The sequence below is a fragment of the Vigna unguiculata genome, chromosome 5, assembly GCF_004118075.2.
Source record: "Vigna unguiculata cultivar IT97K-499-35 chromosome 5, ASM411807v1, whole genome shotgun sequence".
NCBI lineage: Eukaryota > Viridiplantae > Streptophyta > Magnoliopsida > Fabales > Fabaceae > Vigna > Vigna unguiculata.
Genome location: NC_040283.1, coordinates 43,105,527 through 43,124,830, shown reverse-complemented (window position 1 = coordinate 43,124,830; position 19,304 = coordinate 43,105,527). Strand labels below are relative to the sequence as shown.

Below are 19,304 nucleotides of genomic sequence, written 5' to 3'. Positions count from 1 at the left end.
AATTTTAAATATAATGTTGGAAACCTAAATATAATTAATTAGCATAATATGTTGTTGTTTGTCTAAAGTTCGTGAATGAGGCACAAGTTTAATTTAAATTCGTCCACCTTACCGTGTTGATTAATAATATTTCCATTTTCAATATAAATTTGGAATTTTAGTAACGGAAACATAACTGTTAATATTTTTAAAAATTCAAACGCATCTATATAATATTAGTTTAATTATTTAACTTAATTTGTAACCTAAATTTTCAATTTTAACATTGTATCCTTTCAGTCACAATTAGATAACTTAAAACATTAATTATTTTTAAAATTGAACTTTGATTGTGAGAGTTTGCATTATAAGTTTATTCATGGAAATTCTTACGAGAAATTAAAGAGTTCTTTCTGATAAAGTTTACTAGAAATTGCTGTAGTTTTTTCTGTATTGAAATTTTAATGGCTTAATCAGTACCTGGTTATTATTATTATTTTACTACTACAGATAAGGGAAACACAGAAGAAACAAGCATACTCATTCTCTAACCCACTTACAAACACTTACAAACTCTGCAGCACTAATTTGAAAGCAACAAATTCAAGCTTCATAAGATAAACGCTAAAATTGAAACTGGAAGCACGTATTCACGTATTTACGCATCACTTGAAAGCATACTTTATGATTCCAGGAAAATGAACATTCATGAAATAGTCTTCCCAATCAATAATTTTGGGGTCAAAGTAAAACAATTCAGTCTCTACTCCACCTTCTCTTGCCATTGACAATAACTTTTCTGTGTTCAAATCATCAAATCTGTGTACAAAACATGCATTATCGTGAGTTAATAATCAATATCACTATCAAAACAAGTTTTCTGTTGGCCTCTAATAATTAACTTACATCCCATTGAAGAACAAGTAAGGCTTGTAAAGCTCGACCAATCGCATGATTGTGCGTATCTTCCTATTGAAGTCCACACACATTTCCTGAAAATAATGGCACGATGCTGCATTCACCAGCTCCAGTCCCTATCAAATGCACACAATATTACAACATTGTTAAGCTCAAGTAAAATTCACATGATGTGTTTACTTTGGATGAATTAGAGAAATTAGGATTTGAAGTAACCTTTAAGGGAAGCTGATAACGAATGTACATATATCTGTAGAAGCTATCGATGTTGCTCAATATGGTAACTTTGCCAACCTTGACGGGCTTTCCTTCCTTGTTTATCCATGGTTTTTCCCTGAAATATCTTACGCTGTAGTCTCGAAAATTAAGGTACCTCACTGGATTTGCAACAGAGGAACCAACATGGTATATGATGTCACTAGGTTGATTTGCATGAGCCACCATGCTCACCAGGATTGCATTCACCACCATGTCTGCTGGTATCTGTTTCATGGTTTATTTGAACCAAAACAATGGCCTCAAACTCATCAACATTATATAGTTATCAACTTATCAACCTTTTTTAAAAGAACTACATAAAAGAGTGATGAGTTTTTAGAAGAAAAATTAATGAGAAAAGTTAACGATAGTCCAATCCACATAAGATATTTATGTCATATGATGCTTAATTTTCTCAATGAGACCTAGACTCTAACTTTAACTTGAATTTCTCAACTAAGGGTTCACAAAAACCAATAAAAGAAGGGTTTGGTTACTGGCATACCACATCAAAAACAGCCTTAAGATCTGCAAGGAAGCAAGTTAACTTTCCTTTACCATAAGCAACAATCAAGCTGTCTATGGTTCTGCAAAGAAACTCCCCACCAGATAAGAAAATTTGTGTTACTATGTGTTTCCATTTCTTTGTACCACCTTCTTGGAAAGAAAAAACAAAAAGGAACGTATTGAAACCATATATATATGATGTACCTTAAACCTTCGATCCAACCAGGGAAAGGTTCTCTGTAAGTACTAGTAATGATTGTGGGACGTACAATTACCACGTTCATGTTTCCCTTTGTACTTCCTACAATCATTTCTCCCATTGCCTTTGTGAAAACATACGTGTTTGGCCATCCATACCTCGTTGCTCTAATCATGTTAGACAGCAAAATTTTACAAGATATCACATATATTTTGGAATACACATGAAATTAGACAAACTTCTGGTAGTTATTTAAACTGTTAAACATGAAAGTGGTACCATTAGAGTAGTGGTAGAATTGGAACAAACCTTTTACTTCCCAAGTCCTTCATGGCCAATTCAATATCATGTTCTGTGGCACCCTCCTCTTTCAGCTCATTCAGTTTCTCCTCTACCTTCTTCTTTTCCATTTCAATGTCTAGTCCTCTCACTCCATTTAGTGACACACCAAACTCATGTGGATCCTCTACTATCAGTCCTCCTCTTTCTCCACATACATAAGCTGCAACATCACAGCAAAGAAATTCTCCGAATAGTTCTCAACATATTGCACATACTGGTTTTTTAGAATGATTTTCTGTATATTTTATAACCATTTTTTTCATCAAGAGTGTAAGATATAGTACAAACTGCAACCACCTTGGAAGATTGAATGCAAGATAAAGTTTTAATCATGCATTTATACTAACCTGTTGATACGTGTACAAACACCTTCAGATTTACACAGTTTTTGGCAAAGCTCATCACATGCTTAACTCCTAATGTATTTATACCCAGTGCAACATCGTATCTGAATATTCAAAAGACATAAGAAGACACAAATTTATAGATTTCATCAACCCGAAAAAAAAGAAACTTTAATCTATCAGAAAATGTGACATGGATTTTAAAATGATTGCCACAGTTGAAAAACTTACCATACAAGCACTGATATTTTTACAAAAATGGACAAGTGACCTTCTAAACTGAAATTGTATGTGGAATGAGCGACTTCTAAACTATTCCTCAAGCATATTACATATATGTAATGCATAAAGAAACATTTCTGAAATACGTGAAATGCATGCTTTTTCTAATACCATTACCAATAAAATCACCATGCATGGTCCCACTTTCCCAGTCCAATCCCACATTTCTTCCTTCTCGAGACTACCCAACATGTACCCACAGCACAGTTATACGTGTCATTTTCTCCTTCCTTCTCTCTTCATGTTGCCTACCTCTCATTGGTCAGCTCAATACCTCAGTGCCACCAAACAAAAATCGTCTCCTCACACCAACATTGTAATTCAAAGTTGATATAACTATTGTTCGTAGAAAATGAAAATCCAAACGGTGCACAATTAAAGTTGTCATAATCGAGAACTCGACTTTAGTTAAATTCAAAAATTAGAAGTTATCTTCTCTGACGACTTCAGTTTAAAAGTTCGTTAAAGAAGTCTATACAACGTCACCTTTAAATGGTCTCAACCAATTTATTCCAAAAAAATAAAAAAACCTTGAACATTACCTCTCATCGAAGTTAGTTGTTGCAGCTAGATTAACTATAACATCTGTTTGGTTACAAATTTCTTCCCTCAGAATGGAGTTCTTCAAATTCAAGTCCTCATGTGAAATGTCTCCAGCTACCACAGTGAGCTTTTCTGAGACAAAGGAACTGAATCTTGTTCCCAGTTTTTCCTTCAGCAATCTAAACAAATCCTTCCCTATGATCTACGTACAAAAGAAAGAGATTTAAATACATTGGATAGGTTATGATATAAGTTAAAGAAAGTTATATGATGAATCATTCACCTCATTATCTAAGCGTTGAGTAGCGGATTCAGTATCTTTAACTCTCAAAAGCAGATAAAGTTTCTTCACATTTGGTTGAACCCTCAATATTTTTTCCACAAAAACTGCAAAATCATACAAGGAAACACACACATATATATAGCTTAGTATCAGTAGTAGAAAAGCACTACATAAAACAAGCTTAGAAGGATAAATATAACAGAAAGAGAGAGACTTTTTGCAAGAAAACCAGTGGCACCAGTGACTAAGATGGTCTTATCCTGAAAGAAGTGAATTATGCTTCCCAGTTCCATTTGAGAGAAATTATGAGATAGATAGATATATAGAGAGAGGGATTTGAAATGTTGATCATTAAACAGTAAGACACAACACAAACACAATGTTGTTGTCTAAATGTAATGCCACAACCCAAACATGCATCTATATATATATATATATATAGTATTAAACGACAAAAGGAAAGACCATGTTACACATGTATTGCAATAACTTGTTGTGGCACAGTAAGTAAGCATTAATTGTTGGTAACACTGAAATGTGAATTAGAAGCTTTTCCACCTCGCTCACGGTTTTCAACATATCAACAGTACTTTGAGACAAAACATTAGTGTATATATCTGCAAATGCATACATTAACACTATTGAATTGTATTAATGCGCATTTTCTGCAACACTGTTCTTGACTTCTGGATCGGTCCTGAATCCTCAAGCTCAACGGTTCGGGATTTCAAGGGGTATGTGTGAATATACAAAAGATAGCACTGACAGTGATGGATAATGAATTTGCTTCCATCTTTAGAAATAAAAATCAATATATATATATATATATATATATATATATATTTTAGTTTAAGAATTAAATTTTAAATTTAACTCAATAAAATTAAATTAACATTTTATCTATTGTAAATATGTCTTATCAATTTAGTTGATGTAGATTTTCAATTCACTTATTTTGTCGAACATAGATATTTTTTAAATAATTATAATACTATTTTAAAAATTATATTTAAATTTAATTCAACCCTACAAGTTTATATATGACGATGAGATCTATACATTAAAACTTTATAATCTTTAATGTATAGTTGACTAGAAATGTCCCATAATCTTAAAGTGAAGAATGTTATCTTAATTAATGTCTTAATATATATGACGTGGACTTTACGTTTGAATAATACTTTTTTAATTTAACTTGTAATCTCATCCAAATTAAACTTGGTAAATAGCTTACCTACTGTCCAGTCTCACTAACATCATGACTTTAATAAAAAGTGTGGTCCTTAATTTAACATTTTGTTTTAAACAAGGTATATATGAGACTTTTAGGTACATGCACAATTAAGAAAACATTAGTAATATGTTGCGTATGATTTTCACTATAATTTAATTCAGGAAAAAACGGTGGAATAACATGACGACGACGATAACTAATACCATTATCACCAACGTTGTAATGGTTAATTAGTTCTTCAGCCACGATAAATGTTGAACAAGCTTCATGATTTTTTGTTGCTTATGGATTTGTCTCCTTCTGAAGAAGTTTGGTCTTATTTCCTACTCTTGTTTAAAAGAAAACGTAGAGCTTTTTTACCTGCTCATTATTTTTTCATTTCATATTCATACTCAAGAAACTTGTTACACCAAGTGTATCTTTGCATGGGGTAATAGAAAACAAGACCTTCTTTCTCCTTAGATTGTGCCATAAATTCATACTTGACAAAAATAAGATTCAATGAACTTCATTATAAACATTTATATGAGAATTAGAAAAAAAAACAAACAAACTAAAAGAGTATTTTAATTGTTTACTAACTTAAAAGTATTTTTGAGTTAGTTTTCTTATTAATCTGAATAAGAGAAAAGTAAAAGAAAATGAGTTCTAACACCTAAAATTAACTATTACATACATCAAAAATAATATTTTAAAAATAGTTATCTATAAGAATATATAGATGATTCTCTATTTTGTGTCCACATTTTAAAATACCAATTTTATCCTTTAAAATATAATTATTTATTAAATTTTTAAAAATTAACCATTACTTTTATAAGCTTTTTTTCTAAAATGGTCTATCTCTGTTTCTTTTCTTTTTTTATATTTATTAACAGTTATTCTCTCATCTTTTCTAATATATTTTACTTTATTTCTAATAAATAATTTATTTTATATATTAATTTAATAACATTACATTATCACTATTTACTAACATAATATTATACATATTTAAAAAATGCGTCCAAGCACGTTAGTGTAAGAGAACTTTGATTGAAAATTTTATCTTTCATGTATGGTAAAATGTGATGTCCTTTTACTTGCTTTTAAGAAGTTTTTCTAAGAAAAAACAACGGTGTGAAGTGAACTTAGATTACATCTTCATTGATGCCAAACTCTAAACGTAAAGCTTTCCACAAAATTAGATTGTCAAACCAAACAAGTTATTTACGTTGCCGGCTTTGAAAAACGTAGTTTTTGACGTTTTAAAGCACTTTTCGATTGGTCTCGCTTCTTCTAAAACCCTCCAATCCACTTCTTGTTCACCAATTTTGATTTTGATAGCAATCTTAAATCATTTTTCATCACAAAAAGATCTTCTTAACGAAACGTTTGTTTGCCTTTTTTTTCAAGAAACTATTTTTACAAGAAAAAGTGCTTTTAGAACGACGATTGTCTTCTTGCGTAAAAAAGAATAACTTCTAAAAAAGACGTTATAAAAGATTTTTCATTTTAAGTTGAGTTTCATCCGGATAAGTTAGTTTTTAAAATAATAATTTTTACAATTTGAATCAATTAAAATCTGTCCATGTCTTTTCAATGTACTTAATCACACCTCGTGAAATATATAACTCATAATTAAATAACTATATAAATAAATCGCACTATCAATGCTTACATATATTTTGTTCTTTTAATTCTATTCGAACGTTCATTAAACGCTTTTATGAGTTATTGGAACAATGTACATAGTTGATTAAATAATTATTTATTTTAACACGATGATGTGACCTAAGTATAAATTACGACACCAAATTGTAGATGAAAATGTTATAGAATTTATAACATTGTTAATGTAAAAACGTACATAAAAAACTTAATCACTTGAAAGTAATATGTTTATTGCTGTTTTTATGTTAATAATTTAAGTGTCGTTTTCGAGCGTTGTAGTTGGCACCACCAACAAGCCATATTCTATGCTTATTTTTCTTCTTTGTCTTTCTTCAATTCTTTCACCTTCTTCAACCCAAATATTACTTGTTTGAACGAAAGTTAGAAAATTTTTGAAAAATTTCTATTACAAATATAATTTTTAAACATGAAAACTTTTTAAATAACACTCTTAACTTTTGTGTCTTCCTATTATAATAGCATTTATGCTTACTCTTTAAACTTTGGAAAAAAAATGTGTTGTATGGTTGACTTTTTCCTACTCATCAAATTAATTTCATCATGTTGATAACTTACCAAACCAACAAAATTAATCATACAAAATTTATGCACGACTAGTATATCACTTAATTCTTAAGATCATGAATACATGTGAATTTAATTTTCAATAGGAAAAAAACATATTTTAGTGTTCCAAATTGTAAGACATAATATTTTAATAGGAATAGATTTTAAATGGATAAAGAATAGATTTTAAATGGATAAAGAATAGAAAATTTACAAATGTATTATAAGTGCTTATTTCTTATTTCATTAGAAATTGTATCTTTCTACAATTCAATTTCTCCGAATTCTCTAAAATCATAAAATAAGTTGATTATTAATTGTTGTGGTATCAAATTATATCTATGAAGAGTTAGTAATATGAAGATCATGTTGAGCCTATTATGCTTTTTATCCCGGTAAATAAGGATTTAATTTCTTTTCTTCTTTTCTTTTGGACGTTTTGTAGAAAGGAGGAAAAGGAATTTAATTACCAGTATCTATTTCAATTGAGCATTGATTTAAATATGTAAAATACTAGTCTTTCTACCCGTGCAACGCACAGGTTTTTTTAAATGTAATATTTTTGATAATAGGAATTAATTTTGTAATATTTATTAACTTCTAAGGTTATAATATAATTTCTTTAAAAAAATAACAATAAAAGAAGACCAAATTACATACCTATAATCTGTTTTTGGTTAATCAACTTGATAACTTCCTTTGGTACACAAATTTGATTACTTCTTAAATCAGCATGATGTTCATTGTAAGCCTTGGACTTTACGCAATACATCCTGCATTGAACAACAAAATTATAAAAAATATTTTAATTACAACAATAGATCATGCATCTATATTTATACAAACTTTCAAATTAAAAGAAAATTAGAAATGACATACCTATAATGTGTTCATTGTCAAAGAGTTTCAAAAATTTCTTTGTAGACAACATTTTTAGTTGTGTTTGTGATATTTCCATTTTCATCCAATATAAGTATTTTCAATCCTCTCTTGGTTTTCACTCTAGAAATAGCAACATATAGTTGGCCATGTGTGAATACAGGTTGTGGAAGATAAAGTCCCACTCTAGAAAGTGTTTGTCCTTGACTTTTGTTAATTGTCATTGCAAAGCATAATGAAATTGGAAACTGTCTTCTTTGGAATTTGAAAGGCAATCCTGAATCAGATGGCACTAAATCCATTCTTGGAATAAAAATTTTGTCACCAATGTTTTTTCCAGTAATTACAGTTGCAGAGATTACATTTTTACCCAAATGCTTGACTTGCAATCTTGTGCCATTGCAAAGACCTTTTGCTTGATCAATATTTCTCAAGAGCATAATTGGCACACCTGTTTTGAGCTTGAGTTTATGATTTGGTATCCCTGAACATTTGATATCATTTAAAAATTCAGATGTAAACCATTCAGATTGAACTTCATCTTGTTCATCAGATTGGCAAGGTGTATCTGAACTTAAATAAGTCACCTCTTCACCACCTAATAAAGATAACATGAAATCATTGACTTGCTCTACAGAATCATTAGTTGGGCACAAGATTGCTCCATCATCAAAATAATTTGGATTCATCATGTTAACCACAAATTGAGGATAGACAAATTCAACCAATGACAATAAAGGTACATCTGTATTTATAATAAGCAGCTCTTCTGGAATTTCTACCATGCACTCACCATTCTCATTCACATCCATTTGGCCATCTCCAATTTTCAATATCCAATCAGCAAATTCTTTGATATCATTGGCTGTTTGATTATTTGTTGTAGTACTTAATCTCATGTTCTTGGACAGTTTGAGCACTTTACAACAATTCCATAACTCTGAATAGTTGATGGCTGATTTGATGATATCAAACCTAGATCCTTTCTTTATAACGGGTAGAATTTGTCTGAAGTCACCTCCCAAGACAACTGCTTTGCCACCAAATGGTTTGTCATTATTGGCATCATCAACATTTCGCATAATATCTCTTAGTGTTCTATCAAATGCCTCAAAGCACATTCTATTCATCATTGGTGCTTCATCCCAGATAATTAAATTGGTTGCCATCAGAAGTTTAGCACGGAGAGTACCTTGCGCTATGTTGCAAGTTGATTCATCATTAATTAACAGTGGGATGCAGAAGGTAGAGTGTGTTGTTTTTCCACCAGGAAGTAGTAAAGAAGCAATTCCACTTGATGCTACGTTCAAAACAATCATGCCCTTACTTCTTAGAGCAGCTGACAATGTCTTCCACATAAACGTTTTACCTGTACCACCATAGCCATATAAAAAGAAGAATCCTCCCTTGTTTGAAACAACTGCTGTCATGATATCCTGATATACATGCATTTGTTCATCATTCAGTGCTTTAAGCAAAATATCATGTTCTTTTGCCATGTCTTCTTTATTGTATTGCAGCTCATCAACAATAAATCTGTTATTGAATGTATGTACATCTGAAATATCAAGTTGAGGTAATGAAGGATAATCTTTCAAACATCTACCATTTGACATTAGCATTTCTTGTAATTCCATGAGACATATTTTTTGTAATTCAGCAGTCTCAATTTGAAGACCTGCATGAACAAAATAATGCAATTAAAAGATATATTTTTATTGAATTACAAAAATAACAATATAAAATACCTGGTAATCTCATTTCCTTTCTCTTTTGGTACAAAATTCCATCACACAAGATACTCCATGTAGAATTCCAAACTATATCTGGTTTAGAAATTGTATTCATGGACAACAAAGTAACAAATAATCTTCTAAGTTCATACCCCGAAGCAAATTCACTTGCTTCTTTGATTGCATCAATATATTCTTTATCGTCTGCCAACAATCCCAAAGCATAGCAAGCATCTTGGTATGTTTCATAAAATTTCCCATCAATGGTCTTTATGCTTTCATAATCAATACAACCTTTTTGAATTGTCAGTAATATCCTCAAATAATAAAGTTCTCCAGAGCCCGGAGGAATATAAGTAAGTCTACCAATGTTGTAGCCTTTCTTCCTTGGTTTCCATTCTTTTTCTTTAGCAAACCACACAAATTTGCTTGGAAATTCAGAATAAGTCAATTCTTTTCCTTCTGTATAAACTTTGTTAGCCTCAAACCAAGCTAGAAACATTGTGTTAGCATTTTCGTACCTGTTGCAAATCACATTAATATCATGATATAAACTTTGTTAGTCTCAAACCAAGCTAGAAACATTGTGTTAGCATTTTCGTACCTGTTGCAGATCACATTAATATCATCATTATCTTTAAACAAAGTTGATTGTTGTCCAGGAAGATGGAATGTCAATCTCTGAACAGGAGGCCATCTGTGATGGATGTCAAAAGCAAATATTCGCCAAGCTGCTTCACATGGTGATAGATACCTACAATCATAATACCTCTTGATCTCATCAATAATGGTTTCTTTGTCACATTGTGCAGAGTTGTTGCTTATTTTAAGAGTAGCTCTGTCAGGACCCTTGTTGACATATTTGAACAAATATTTTATTGAATTGGTCTTGTTGCAATACTCTGTATTCACGTGAGCTTGATACCTCATTAGAAGTGGTGGATTGTAAGGAACAACACTTCTGTTGTCCAGCTTAATTCCATTCTTCTCAACAAATCTACCATTATCAAGTCTTCTATAGCATGGATATCCATCTTCATCAATAGAAGTTGAAGATGTGAATTTTTTAGGATAAAATTTGGAACATCTTCCTTCTTTCATGCATGGTGAAGTATATCTCGCAGGTCCGCATGGTCCATGAATCATGTAACTTGCTACAACTTTTTCCAATTTTGGATACAAATCCGCATTGGGCAATTCAGCTGATATTACTTTATCAATATCAGTTGAATTTTTCAATTTGCTTTCTCCATCCAACCATAAAAGTATATGTGCATGAGGTAAACCTCTCTTTTGAAATTCTACTGTGTACATTCCTGCATATATAACAGAACAAATTAAATAGTTTAAAAAATGAAATTTAAAAAATATTCAAAAAGTCTATACTAATGCTTATAGAACATACCTGCAGTGGTTTTTCCAAAGAAGTCCTTTTTTCTGAAATCTGTCATCATTTCATCCAGCTTCATTTTGAATACTCTACATACAATATCAGGTCTATCTGATGGTGACAACCCTTTTGCTAAAACAAAGTCTCTTATTTCGCTCCAATTGACATTGCATGTTATAGTAATGAACAAATCAGGATAGCCAAATTTTTTACAAATAGCCATAGCATCTTGACAATTGTTGAACATGTATCTTGTACCACCAGTGAATGAAGCAGGCAGTACAATACGTCTTCCAATTAAAGAAGGATCTGTCTCTCCTCTATTAACAGCCTCTTGTAATCCATTAAGAATATCACAACGAATTAACTTTTGATTAGCTCTAATGAACGACAGTCGTTGTGCTTCTACCATTGTATAACAATCAACCAAAAACTGTTGGAATAATCTACATGCATTCACAATATTTCCAGGTTCTATAGATCTTTGTTGTATTCTAAATGCAATAAATTCGCGCAACGAAATTCTAATTCTGACCCTGGATTGACTTCTTGAATGAGACTCTCTGATTGGAATATCTTCTTGATAACCATCTTCTCCATATGGAAACATTAGAGGATACTGAAGTGGAATGAAAGTTGTGTGAGTTTCATGCAGTCTTGTTAATTCACCAGAAAATTTCTTGACAATGATATCTCTGCCTACATCCAGATTGCCAAAATCACCAACTATTAGAGCAACTATTTCATCACATGAAGGTGTGTTGTATACTCTAGGGTCTTTGTTTCTGCCTCTAAATAGTCTTAGTGTGAAATTTGATTCCATATGTTGCAGTGACAATTCTCTTACTCTTCTAAAAGATTTCGCAAGAACATTGTGAGTGTCAATCATTTGAATCAAATCAGCAACCAATGATTGATCTAGATCAGATTCCTTGCCGTTAGACCTAAAACATAATAAAGAAAAGAAATAACTTAATAAACAGATGTATTTCAGCAAATAACTTGAGCATATATGTTACTCATTTCAACTAACCTGAAATGCTTTAGTCTGTTACTCAATTCATTTTCGGTGTCATATATGTAAAGTTGTGCAAACTTTGGCTTTGATCCACGTTCTGGCAATAAACTTCCAATACGATGATAGTTCTGACCATTAAGAATAAATTGTGGTGGAGCAGAACCATTGTTCATTGAAGTATCTATCTTACCACCAATTGAAGTAAATGAAAACATGCTATTGTAGAGTCTTATATTCTGTAAAAATGATTTGCTTCTACGATCTACACCATTTAACAAACCTTCAAGAAGATCAGGTGGTTTTTTTAGTAGTGGAATTTGTACTTTTCCCTTTTGACAACATAATGAAAATTGAACTTCCTTTGATGTGTTACTTTTTTCTGCTCTTTCTTCATACCACAGTTGAGCTTGACAGTATTGGCATTCCAAGCAAGGATCTCCAATATTGAGTAGTTCTGAACAAAAACATAAAGCATTAGCACCTCAAGTAATATTTTATGTATGAAATTATGTACAATTTTGTGTGACTTTACCTTGTAACTCTCCTTTGCAATACAATTCGTTTGTAATTGTAGTACTTGTACTATCTCCTACAATATTAGCAAAATGAAAAGTAATTACTAATTTAAAAAAGAAATTTATTGGAATCAATAAGTTAGCAATTCAAGATCTGAATTACCTTCATATGTTGTTCTTGTTGAATCATCATTTCTTGTGTCTGAACAATGTTGTTCTGTTGTTGTTTCATCATGAAGATTGAATCTGTTTTGAAGTGATTGTATGACTTGAAAAGGATATTTGACAACTTTATTGTTAGAGACAGAATATGAATGATTTTGAACTCCAGATGTGGCACCTATGGAAAAGAATTATTAAAACAATTATGTTATATTCAAAGTCATTATCAGTATGAACTTTTGTATATATGAGTCAAACCTACTTACTTGCACTGCAATTGTAATTATTTTGTACATAACTTCTGTGAATGCTATTGCTGAGAACTGAAATCATTAAAAAAATGAATAGAATGATTAGAAATCATTAAAGATCAATGTAGAAATACAGCTAAATGTAGAAATTTACCACAAGGAGTATTGTATGTTATAGTAGTAGCGTCGGATTGTGAAGTCATTAAGTTTATTTGAATTGGATCTTCAACTAAAGTAGTTGAAGAATTTGATATATTGTTTCCAGAAACTGCATTAAAATAAACAATTGTTTATAATTTGTTAAAGTGATATTGCAATAGTAATCTTAAAAAACAAACAAATATAACTTACCAATTGTTGACTGAAATCTTGATTTAATACTGTGAAAATTGTTGTTGTTTTCCAAATCTGAAAAATGTTTATTGTAGCAGCATTTTATGTCCAACAATACAAAACCATACATATGGCATTCATGTAACAACACTGTAACAACACTGTTTAAAGAAAGAGGTAAGAAGAAGAAAACTTACTAAGATGCAACTCTTGTAATGGCTTCCTTTGGATACTGTTATGTAATTTATCAGATTCACTTCTTCTATCTATTATCAAAACAGCAAAGATATTTGATTATCAATCTATGTTGTGAAGTTGAAATCAAAATATATTTATTCAAATAGAGAAAAAATGAACTGATATTTTTATACTTTGAGAACAATGGTTGGCGATTTTTGTTTTTTTCCTTGCATTCTGTTCTTTGTAATCTGCAAAGAAGATATAAACATAGAAATACAGAATTTGTAAATAAATGTTTGATGAAGAGATTGTGCAGTGAAATGATTCAAGGTATATGTTAGAAGATTACCTGCATGTTGATTACTTCTTGCATTAAACCTTTGTTGTAGCACCAACTTCCTCCTCAGCCTTGCATTTTTACAATCGTTTTCCTCCATTTCAGCAGAAAACATATGGAATACTTTCAAAGGTGTCAATGGAATAAACAAAAAGAAAGATAAGTTGACTCAATGGATGAAAAAGTGTTCTCTGTTTTATTACTATATTGGTGAATGATTTTTATAAACTTTTTTTTGCAGATTGTACCTCTAATCACAATTCTGGAAACAAAAATATTTGTAATTGTAATAGGAAGCAATTGTAAGACTACCAAAAGTATTTAGCAGTAGACTAAGATTATAAATAGTAAGAGCATGCAGTGGTGACTGGTAATAGATCAGAAACATTCATATATATAGTAATTCTTTGATATTTGATTTGTTCTTACAGGGAACAAAAAATCTGCTTTTTATGTAGGTACTACAACACGTATTTTTTATGCAGTACTATATATAGTAGAACAAAAAGTACAGTTTCATACCAAGTATGTGCCATTCTTTTTTCATCATGTCTGCAAAATTATAACATGTATCCATACATGTATGTTTAGTTATGACATAGTAAACCAAGATATATCCATACATGTAATATTTAATTATGTTTAATTATAACTCATTTCAATATGTTAAATTAAATTCTATATATGCATTGCTGAATAGAACAAAATATGTTATAACTCATTTCATTAATAACAAAATAGAACAATACATATGCATTGCTGAATATATATGAACTTGTAGCTTGAAAACTACCTAAGTAGCAGACATGAAAACAAAACTAATTATAATTAAAAGTTTCAAATAACACCATAAAAGAAACTGTAAATTAAAGATTACAATATGTAAGCACTTTGACATTCTGATTGCTTTTCATCTGATCAACTTCAAACACCAAGTCAATAGGTTGATCAAATCCATGAGCAGTACAAAATTCCTTCCACCCACTTCCTATTTTGTTAGACTTCTTTGGATGATTTCTCAAGAGTAGTTTGCACTTGACTATTTCGCGAGGTCCATGAAGAAGAATGTATTTAAATCTTCCTTGACGAAGATAATTGCCAAAATCAGAAGGCAAATCCTAACACATAGAATGTAATTAAAGAAATCAATAAAAATTATTTATCCGTTTAAGATATCGATTAAATTTTTTTAAGAAATTAAAATACATTAATATAAATATAAATGAAATGAATCTCACCAGATGGCTAGCATGGCATTGGTTTGGATTCAGAAATATGCAAAAATGCAACTTCGGTCCATTGAAAAGTGGTTCATCTGCTTGAAGTCTTTTAAGAAAACGTCCAATAGATAAAGGTTTGCATTTACTTGGAAAAACAGTGATGTGGAAGCAAGAATGACCAACATATCCAAAATAAATACTGTGGTTATCGTGTAGTTCATAAAATTCCCTTAAATCATTCCATCCTCCTATTACCATTGGTTTCTGTAAATTCTTGTTATAAGTGACGACATGTCTATTGCCTTCTTCATCTGTTAAAGTCCATTGACGTTGAAGATCGTGATCATAAAGAATGGCGAATGCACGATCCACAAACCCAACAACCTCCAAGGATATAATTTATTTGAACAACGACATACATTAGTTGAAGAAAAAATGATAATATAATTTCAAATCCGTGAAAAAAAATAAGAAGAGTAGAAGAATTTTTTTAAAACCAAAACTGTATATAAAAATATACCAAAGACGTACCTCATCCTCAAGGTGGATAATACAGAACTGGTACCTACTCATTCTATTAACAACTTGTTCTTGGTTGAAGTTGTTCTCCATTTGGTAGGACTTTCAGAATGGAAGTAGAAATAGAGTAGTAAAAATGGAGAATATGACGGAACTTATGTTCAAGTGTGGTTGTGATGGTAGAATGAAGATCAACATTTATAGAGGAAAAATCCACCATGAAAAGACGGGACGATTACAAATACATTTCAAAACAGTAATGTAATTATTACTTTGGAAAACGGGAAGACCATTAAAAGAACAATATAAAATATTACGTTATAAATTATTTTAAAAATATAATAATATCATAATATAATATAATATATAATAAAATAAAGAGTTATTTTTACAAAAATGTAACAACCAAAATCCATATATATATATATATAACATATAGATATAAATATTAATATATATATCTATATATTATATTAACACAAATGGAATCGAAATTGACGTAGTAGGTTAAAATATAATAATTGGTTCTAAATTTATGATATATTAAATTTTTGTTTTTTAGATATATGAGAATGAAAATGGAATTTATTTAATAAACTTGGTAACCATAACAAAGAAAAATGATTCAAATATGTGTATGGCAGCCAATTGTGTTGCCATAACTTAAAATGTGACAACATTTAATTAGTTTGCCAAATATATATTATTTATGAAAACCAATGTAAATAAGAATTTCTAAATTAGGTTGTTTAAGAAAAATATATGATGCATTTATGAAAATAAATATAACTAATAAATTTGAATTTCTAAATAAGTTTTTGATAAAAGTTATTTTTTATTATAAGAAATAATTGATAAATAATTGATGGTAAAACATAATATCACTTTTAAAACGTTTTGATGTAGCTGGCAGTCAAGTTTGTTGACAATAATTGAAAAATGTCAACAATATTTTACAAACCAGCGGATGGAAGAAATAAAATTATACAATTTGTAACAAATAAAACCATAATAAAAGCATAACATAGTTATAATCAAATTAAACATCAAAGTTATAGTTTAAAGGAAATTGAAGACATAACCATGCGTACACATATTACAGTCCCAAATTGTCAGACATAAAAGAAATTGTCTTCAAATATTAAAACTAAAATCATCTATTGTTTGACTATTTTTTCCTTCTTAATATTTCTTTTTAGCAGCTTCAGTGGAACAGTGTCTTCTTCGATGGATTCAAGTGATAAGGTCTTATTTGCAGATTCTCTCTTAAGTGAAGTGTTACCATCCTCATTCGTAGCAGTATCTTTGATTAAGTCAGCAGATTGGGATGCACAGTCAATTGTTTCTTTGGTAAATCTGACTAATAAATCCTATAGTACAGTTTAAAAACAAATAGAATTAATAAAATCACACGTCATTAACAAAAAATGAAATTTATTAAATTTGTATACCTCGGCAATATCAACAGTAGACTCATTGACTACACGCTGTTTTTCTCTGCTAAACTCACCATTGCCAGCATAAACATCCTTTAAGAAGGTTAAGAAAAATAAATGATTAAGAAGTTAAATATATGTAAATTGTAAAATGTAAACTATATATTTAAAGTTATATATTACCACAGATTTCAACGAAGAATCATTGAACTTCTCAATTATATCATCATCAAGACATATTTTCTTCACTCTGAAAGATTGTTCAAGTTTGAAAGTTTGATCGTTCCTACTTTCAACTTTAAACAGCAGACTTTTATTAATTAATTCTTCAAACTCCTTAGGAAAATTCCCACAACCATTCATCTACGATAACAAAGTAATTTAAAATCATATTCAGAGAGATATATCGCACTGTCCTTATTACTGTATATATATAAGTTGATATATTCAATAGTATACCTTATCATGAGACTCTAACATATCAGCACAGGTTTTTTTGAAAAGGGTGGTTGCATCCCTATCAAACAGAACAAATGTGGTGGAATCGGATGAGTCAATAACTCGAACCTTAATCCTATATCTGTAAAATATATAAAAGTATTAATTCCCAAAAGTGAAAATTATAATCATATATGTAAATTGGCATGAAGTTTAATAAAGTTAAAGTTAACCTTGGAAAGACTTTTATAACATGCTTGTTACACTTCTCGCAAAAGAACATCTTTGAATCTGGATAAACAGCTTTGTTGCAAACACAAGCCGTATACCACCAGTCATCCTCATCCAAGATATGGTTAATGGTTCCAAACAATATGAAAGTTGCAACCTTTGAATATATAAAAGATTAATGTAAAAAGGTATTGACAACAACAAAATGACATGAAATAATTTAGAAGTCATTCTAACCTCTTTACAATCTTTAAGACCTTGAATAGTTGTCCTAGGTGTAACAGTTAAAAAGTCTTCTTCCACAGTATTTTTGGAAGTCTGAGACAGCTGCGTTAATCCTTGAGAGGGAGATTCATTGTTCTCAATCATCCTGGGCAATACAAATTAAAGTTAAAAAAATGGATTAACTAAAAAATTAGAAAGTATTGCAATAAATGAATAACAATTTGAACATTACCTTGATTTAAGTTCAGATGCCTCCTTGAAGTTAACATTGTACTTAATCCTAGTGCAGAACTTGCAATTTTGAAGTTGAACCTTATCTAAATTTAAAAACATAGTGCATGTGAAAGTACCATGGTAATAAAAATTGTAATATAACAAAAGTAAAAGAAGTCACAGAAGTTTACCTTGAAAAGTTTTGACTTTCGCAAATTCTATACTTATAGCACAATTTTGTACTTCTCCACTTGAAAGAAATACATTCAGTTCATCGACATAAATACCAAACAAAGTACATTCTATTCGAAACCTAAACATTCAATAAATGTTATGTCAAATCATTATTTAAACAAAAATAAAAAGGTATGTAGTATATCATAGAAATAAAATACCCATCAGCTTCTATTGCAATGACATTTAATTTTGTTGTCTTTCCATCAACTTGCAATTCTCTTTCAGTACCCACTCCGACCAGTAATCCCAATACATCTAAAGAAAAAATAATAGAAGTCATAACATAAAATGACGAAATAATTGTTGATAACTAAAATATATGAATGGTAGAAAAACAAAAAATATTAAGTTACCAACTAAATAATCAGTATCGAATCCAGTGGTTGTCAATAATGACAAAGGTATGTATTGTGGTTTCACATCAGGAACCAAGTTACCATCAAGCAAACTAACTTTGGTACCAAACTGGAAATTAATCTTATAAGGGTGGTGCGTAGTTCTGTAAATTCCAGAATTTGGAGCAACACTGAAATTTTGTATGGCATAAACATCACCTTCAGAAATTTCAGTCTGGAATTTGTAAATTAGAGTACGTCTGATGGAAGCATGTATTTTAGAACCCTGAAATACATCAATATAATAAAGATAAAGATGTTTAACATACAGATATTTTGTTGATAACAATGATGGTAAATAATTAGACGAATAATAACCTCTTTGTCTTGAATAACCAACTTCATGGAAAAAGGACACCTTTGTTTAGTGAAATCTGGAACGAACCATGAACATATCACCCTAACAATGATATTCCAGTTCTCCTTTTCTGGAGTAACTTGGCTTACATTTTGAGTTTGCTTTTGCACTTCAGAGAGAGACAT

At 30.2% G+C, this 19,304-nt stretch overlaps 3 protein-coding genes across 3 annotated transcripts; all 3 read right to left on the bottom strand.

Annotated features, from left to right (window-relative positions):
- Positions 1 to 497: 497 nt before the first annotated feature.
- LOC114183689 (fatty acyl-CoA reductase 3-like) lies at positions 498 to 4,105 on the bottom strand. The gene is made up of 10 exons (XM_028070801.1): positions 3,870 to 4,105; positions 3,656 to 3,759; positions 3,372 to 3,574; positions 2,551 to 2,651; positions 2,171 to 2,363; positions 1,867 to 2,028; positions 1,661 to 1,742; positions 1,114 to 1,380; positions 886 to 1,013; positions 498 to 798 (listed from the first exon to the last, which is right to left on the bottom strand). The coding sequence occupies exons 1-10, from the start codon at positions 3,946 to 3,948 to the stop codon at positions 645 to 647; spliced, it is 1,473 nt and encodes a 490-aa protein (XP_027926602.1). The 5' UTR covers positions 3,949 to 4,105; the 3' UTR covers positions 498 to 644.
- A 3,900-nt stretch (positions 4,106 to 8,005) lies between these two features.
- LOC114184753 lies at positions 8,006 to 14,007 on the bottom strand. The gene is made up of 12 exons (XM_028072064.1): positions 13,920 to 14,007; positions 13,762 to 13,818; positions 13,409 to 13,465; positions 13,212 to 13,325; positions 13,073 to 13,129; positions 12,808 to 12,984; positions 12,662 to 12,718; positions 12,145 to 12,583; positions 11,127 to 12,055; positions 10,326 to 11,037; positions 9,737 to 10,242; positions 8,006 to 9,666 (listed from the first exon to the last, which is right to left on the bottom strand). The coding sequence occupies exons 1-12, from the start codon at positions 14,005 to 14,007 to the stop codon at positions 8,006 to 8,008; spliced, it is 4,854 nt and encodes a 1,617-aa protein (XP_027927865.1).
- Positions 14,008 to 14,773: 766 nt separating this feature from the next.
- LOC114184752 (replication factor A protein 1-like) lies at positions 14,774 to 19,304 on the bottom strand. The gene is made up of 13 exons (XM_028072063.1): positions 19,140 to 19,304; positions 18,780 to 19,047; positions 18,585 to 18,681; positions 18,381 to 18,502; positions 18,209 to 18,293; positions 17,989 to 18,121; positions 17,754 to 17,908; positions 17,542 to 17,662; positions 17,098 to 17,175; positions 16,861 to 17,016; positions 15,659 to 15,748; positions 15,146 to 15,511; positions 14,774 to 15,025 (listed from the first exon to the last, which is right to left on the bottom strand). The coding sequence occupies exons 1-13, from the start codon at positions 19,302 to 19,304 to the stop codon at positions 14,774 to 14,776; spliced, it is 2,088 nt and encodes a 695-aa protein (XP_027927864.1).

What these genes read in the sequence shown, in the direction of transcription:
- LOC114183689 (XM_028070801.1), bottom strand. Translation starts at nt 3,948, where the DNA reads ATGGAACTGGGAAGCATAATTCACTTCTTTCAGGATAAGACCATCTTA. An exon ending in GGTTGGATCGAAGGTTTAAG is followed by an intron (nt 1,743 to 1,866) that starts GTACATCATATA and finishes GTTTCTTTGCAG; the next exon opens with AACCATAGACAGCTTGATTG. An exon ending in TTAAGGCTGTTTTTGATGTG is followed by an intron (nt 1,381 to 1,660) that starts GTATGCCAGTAA and finishes ACCATGAAACAG; the next exon opens with ATACCAGCAGACATGGTGGT.
- LOC114184753 (XM_028072064.1), bottom strand. Translation starts at nt 14,007, where the DNA reads ATGGAGGAAAACGATTGTAAAAATGCAAGGCTGAGGAGGAAGTTGGTG. An exon ending in TAATTACAATTGCAGTGCAA is followed by an intron (nt 12,985 to 13,072) that starts GTAAGTAGGTTT and finishes TCTTTTCCATAG; the next exon opens with GTGCCACATCTGGAGTTCAA. An exon ending in TTGCAAAGGAGAGTTACAAG is followed by an intron (nt 12,584 to 12,661) that starts GTAAAGTCACAC and finishes GTTTTTGTTCAG; the next exon opens with AACTACTCAATATTGGAGAT.
- LOC114184752 (XM_028072063.1), bottom strand. Translation starts at nt 19,304, where the DNA reads ATGTCTCTCTCTGAAGTGCAAAAGCAAACTCAAAATGTAAGCCAAGTT. An exon ending in CTACTGTTGATATTGCCGAG is followed by an intron (nt 17,017 to 17,097) that starts GTATACAAATTT and finishes ACTGTACTATAG; the next exon opens with GATTTATTAGTCAGATTTAC. An exon ending in AATGCCATGCTAGCCATCTG is followed by an intron (nt 15,026 to 15,145) that starts GTGAGATTCATT and finishes TCTATGTGTTAG; the next exon opens with GATTTGCCTTCTGATTTTGG.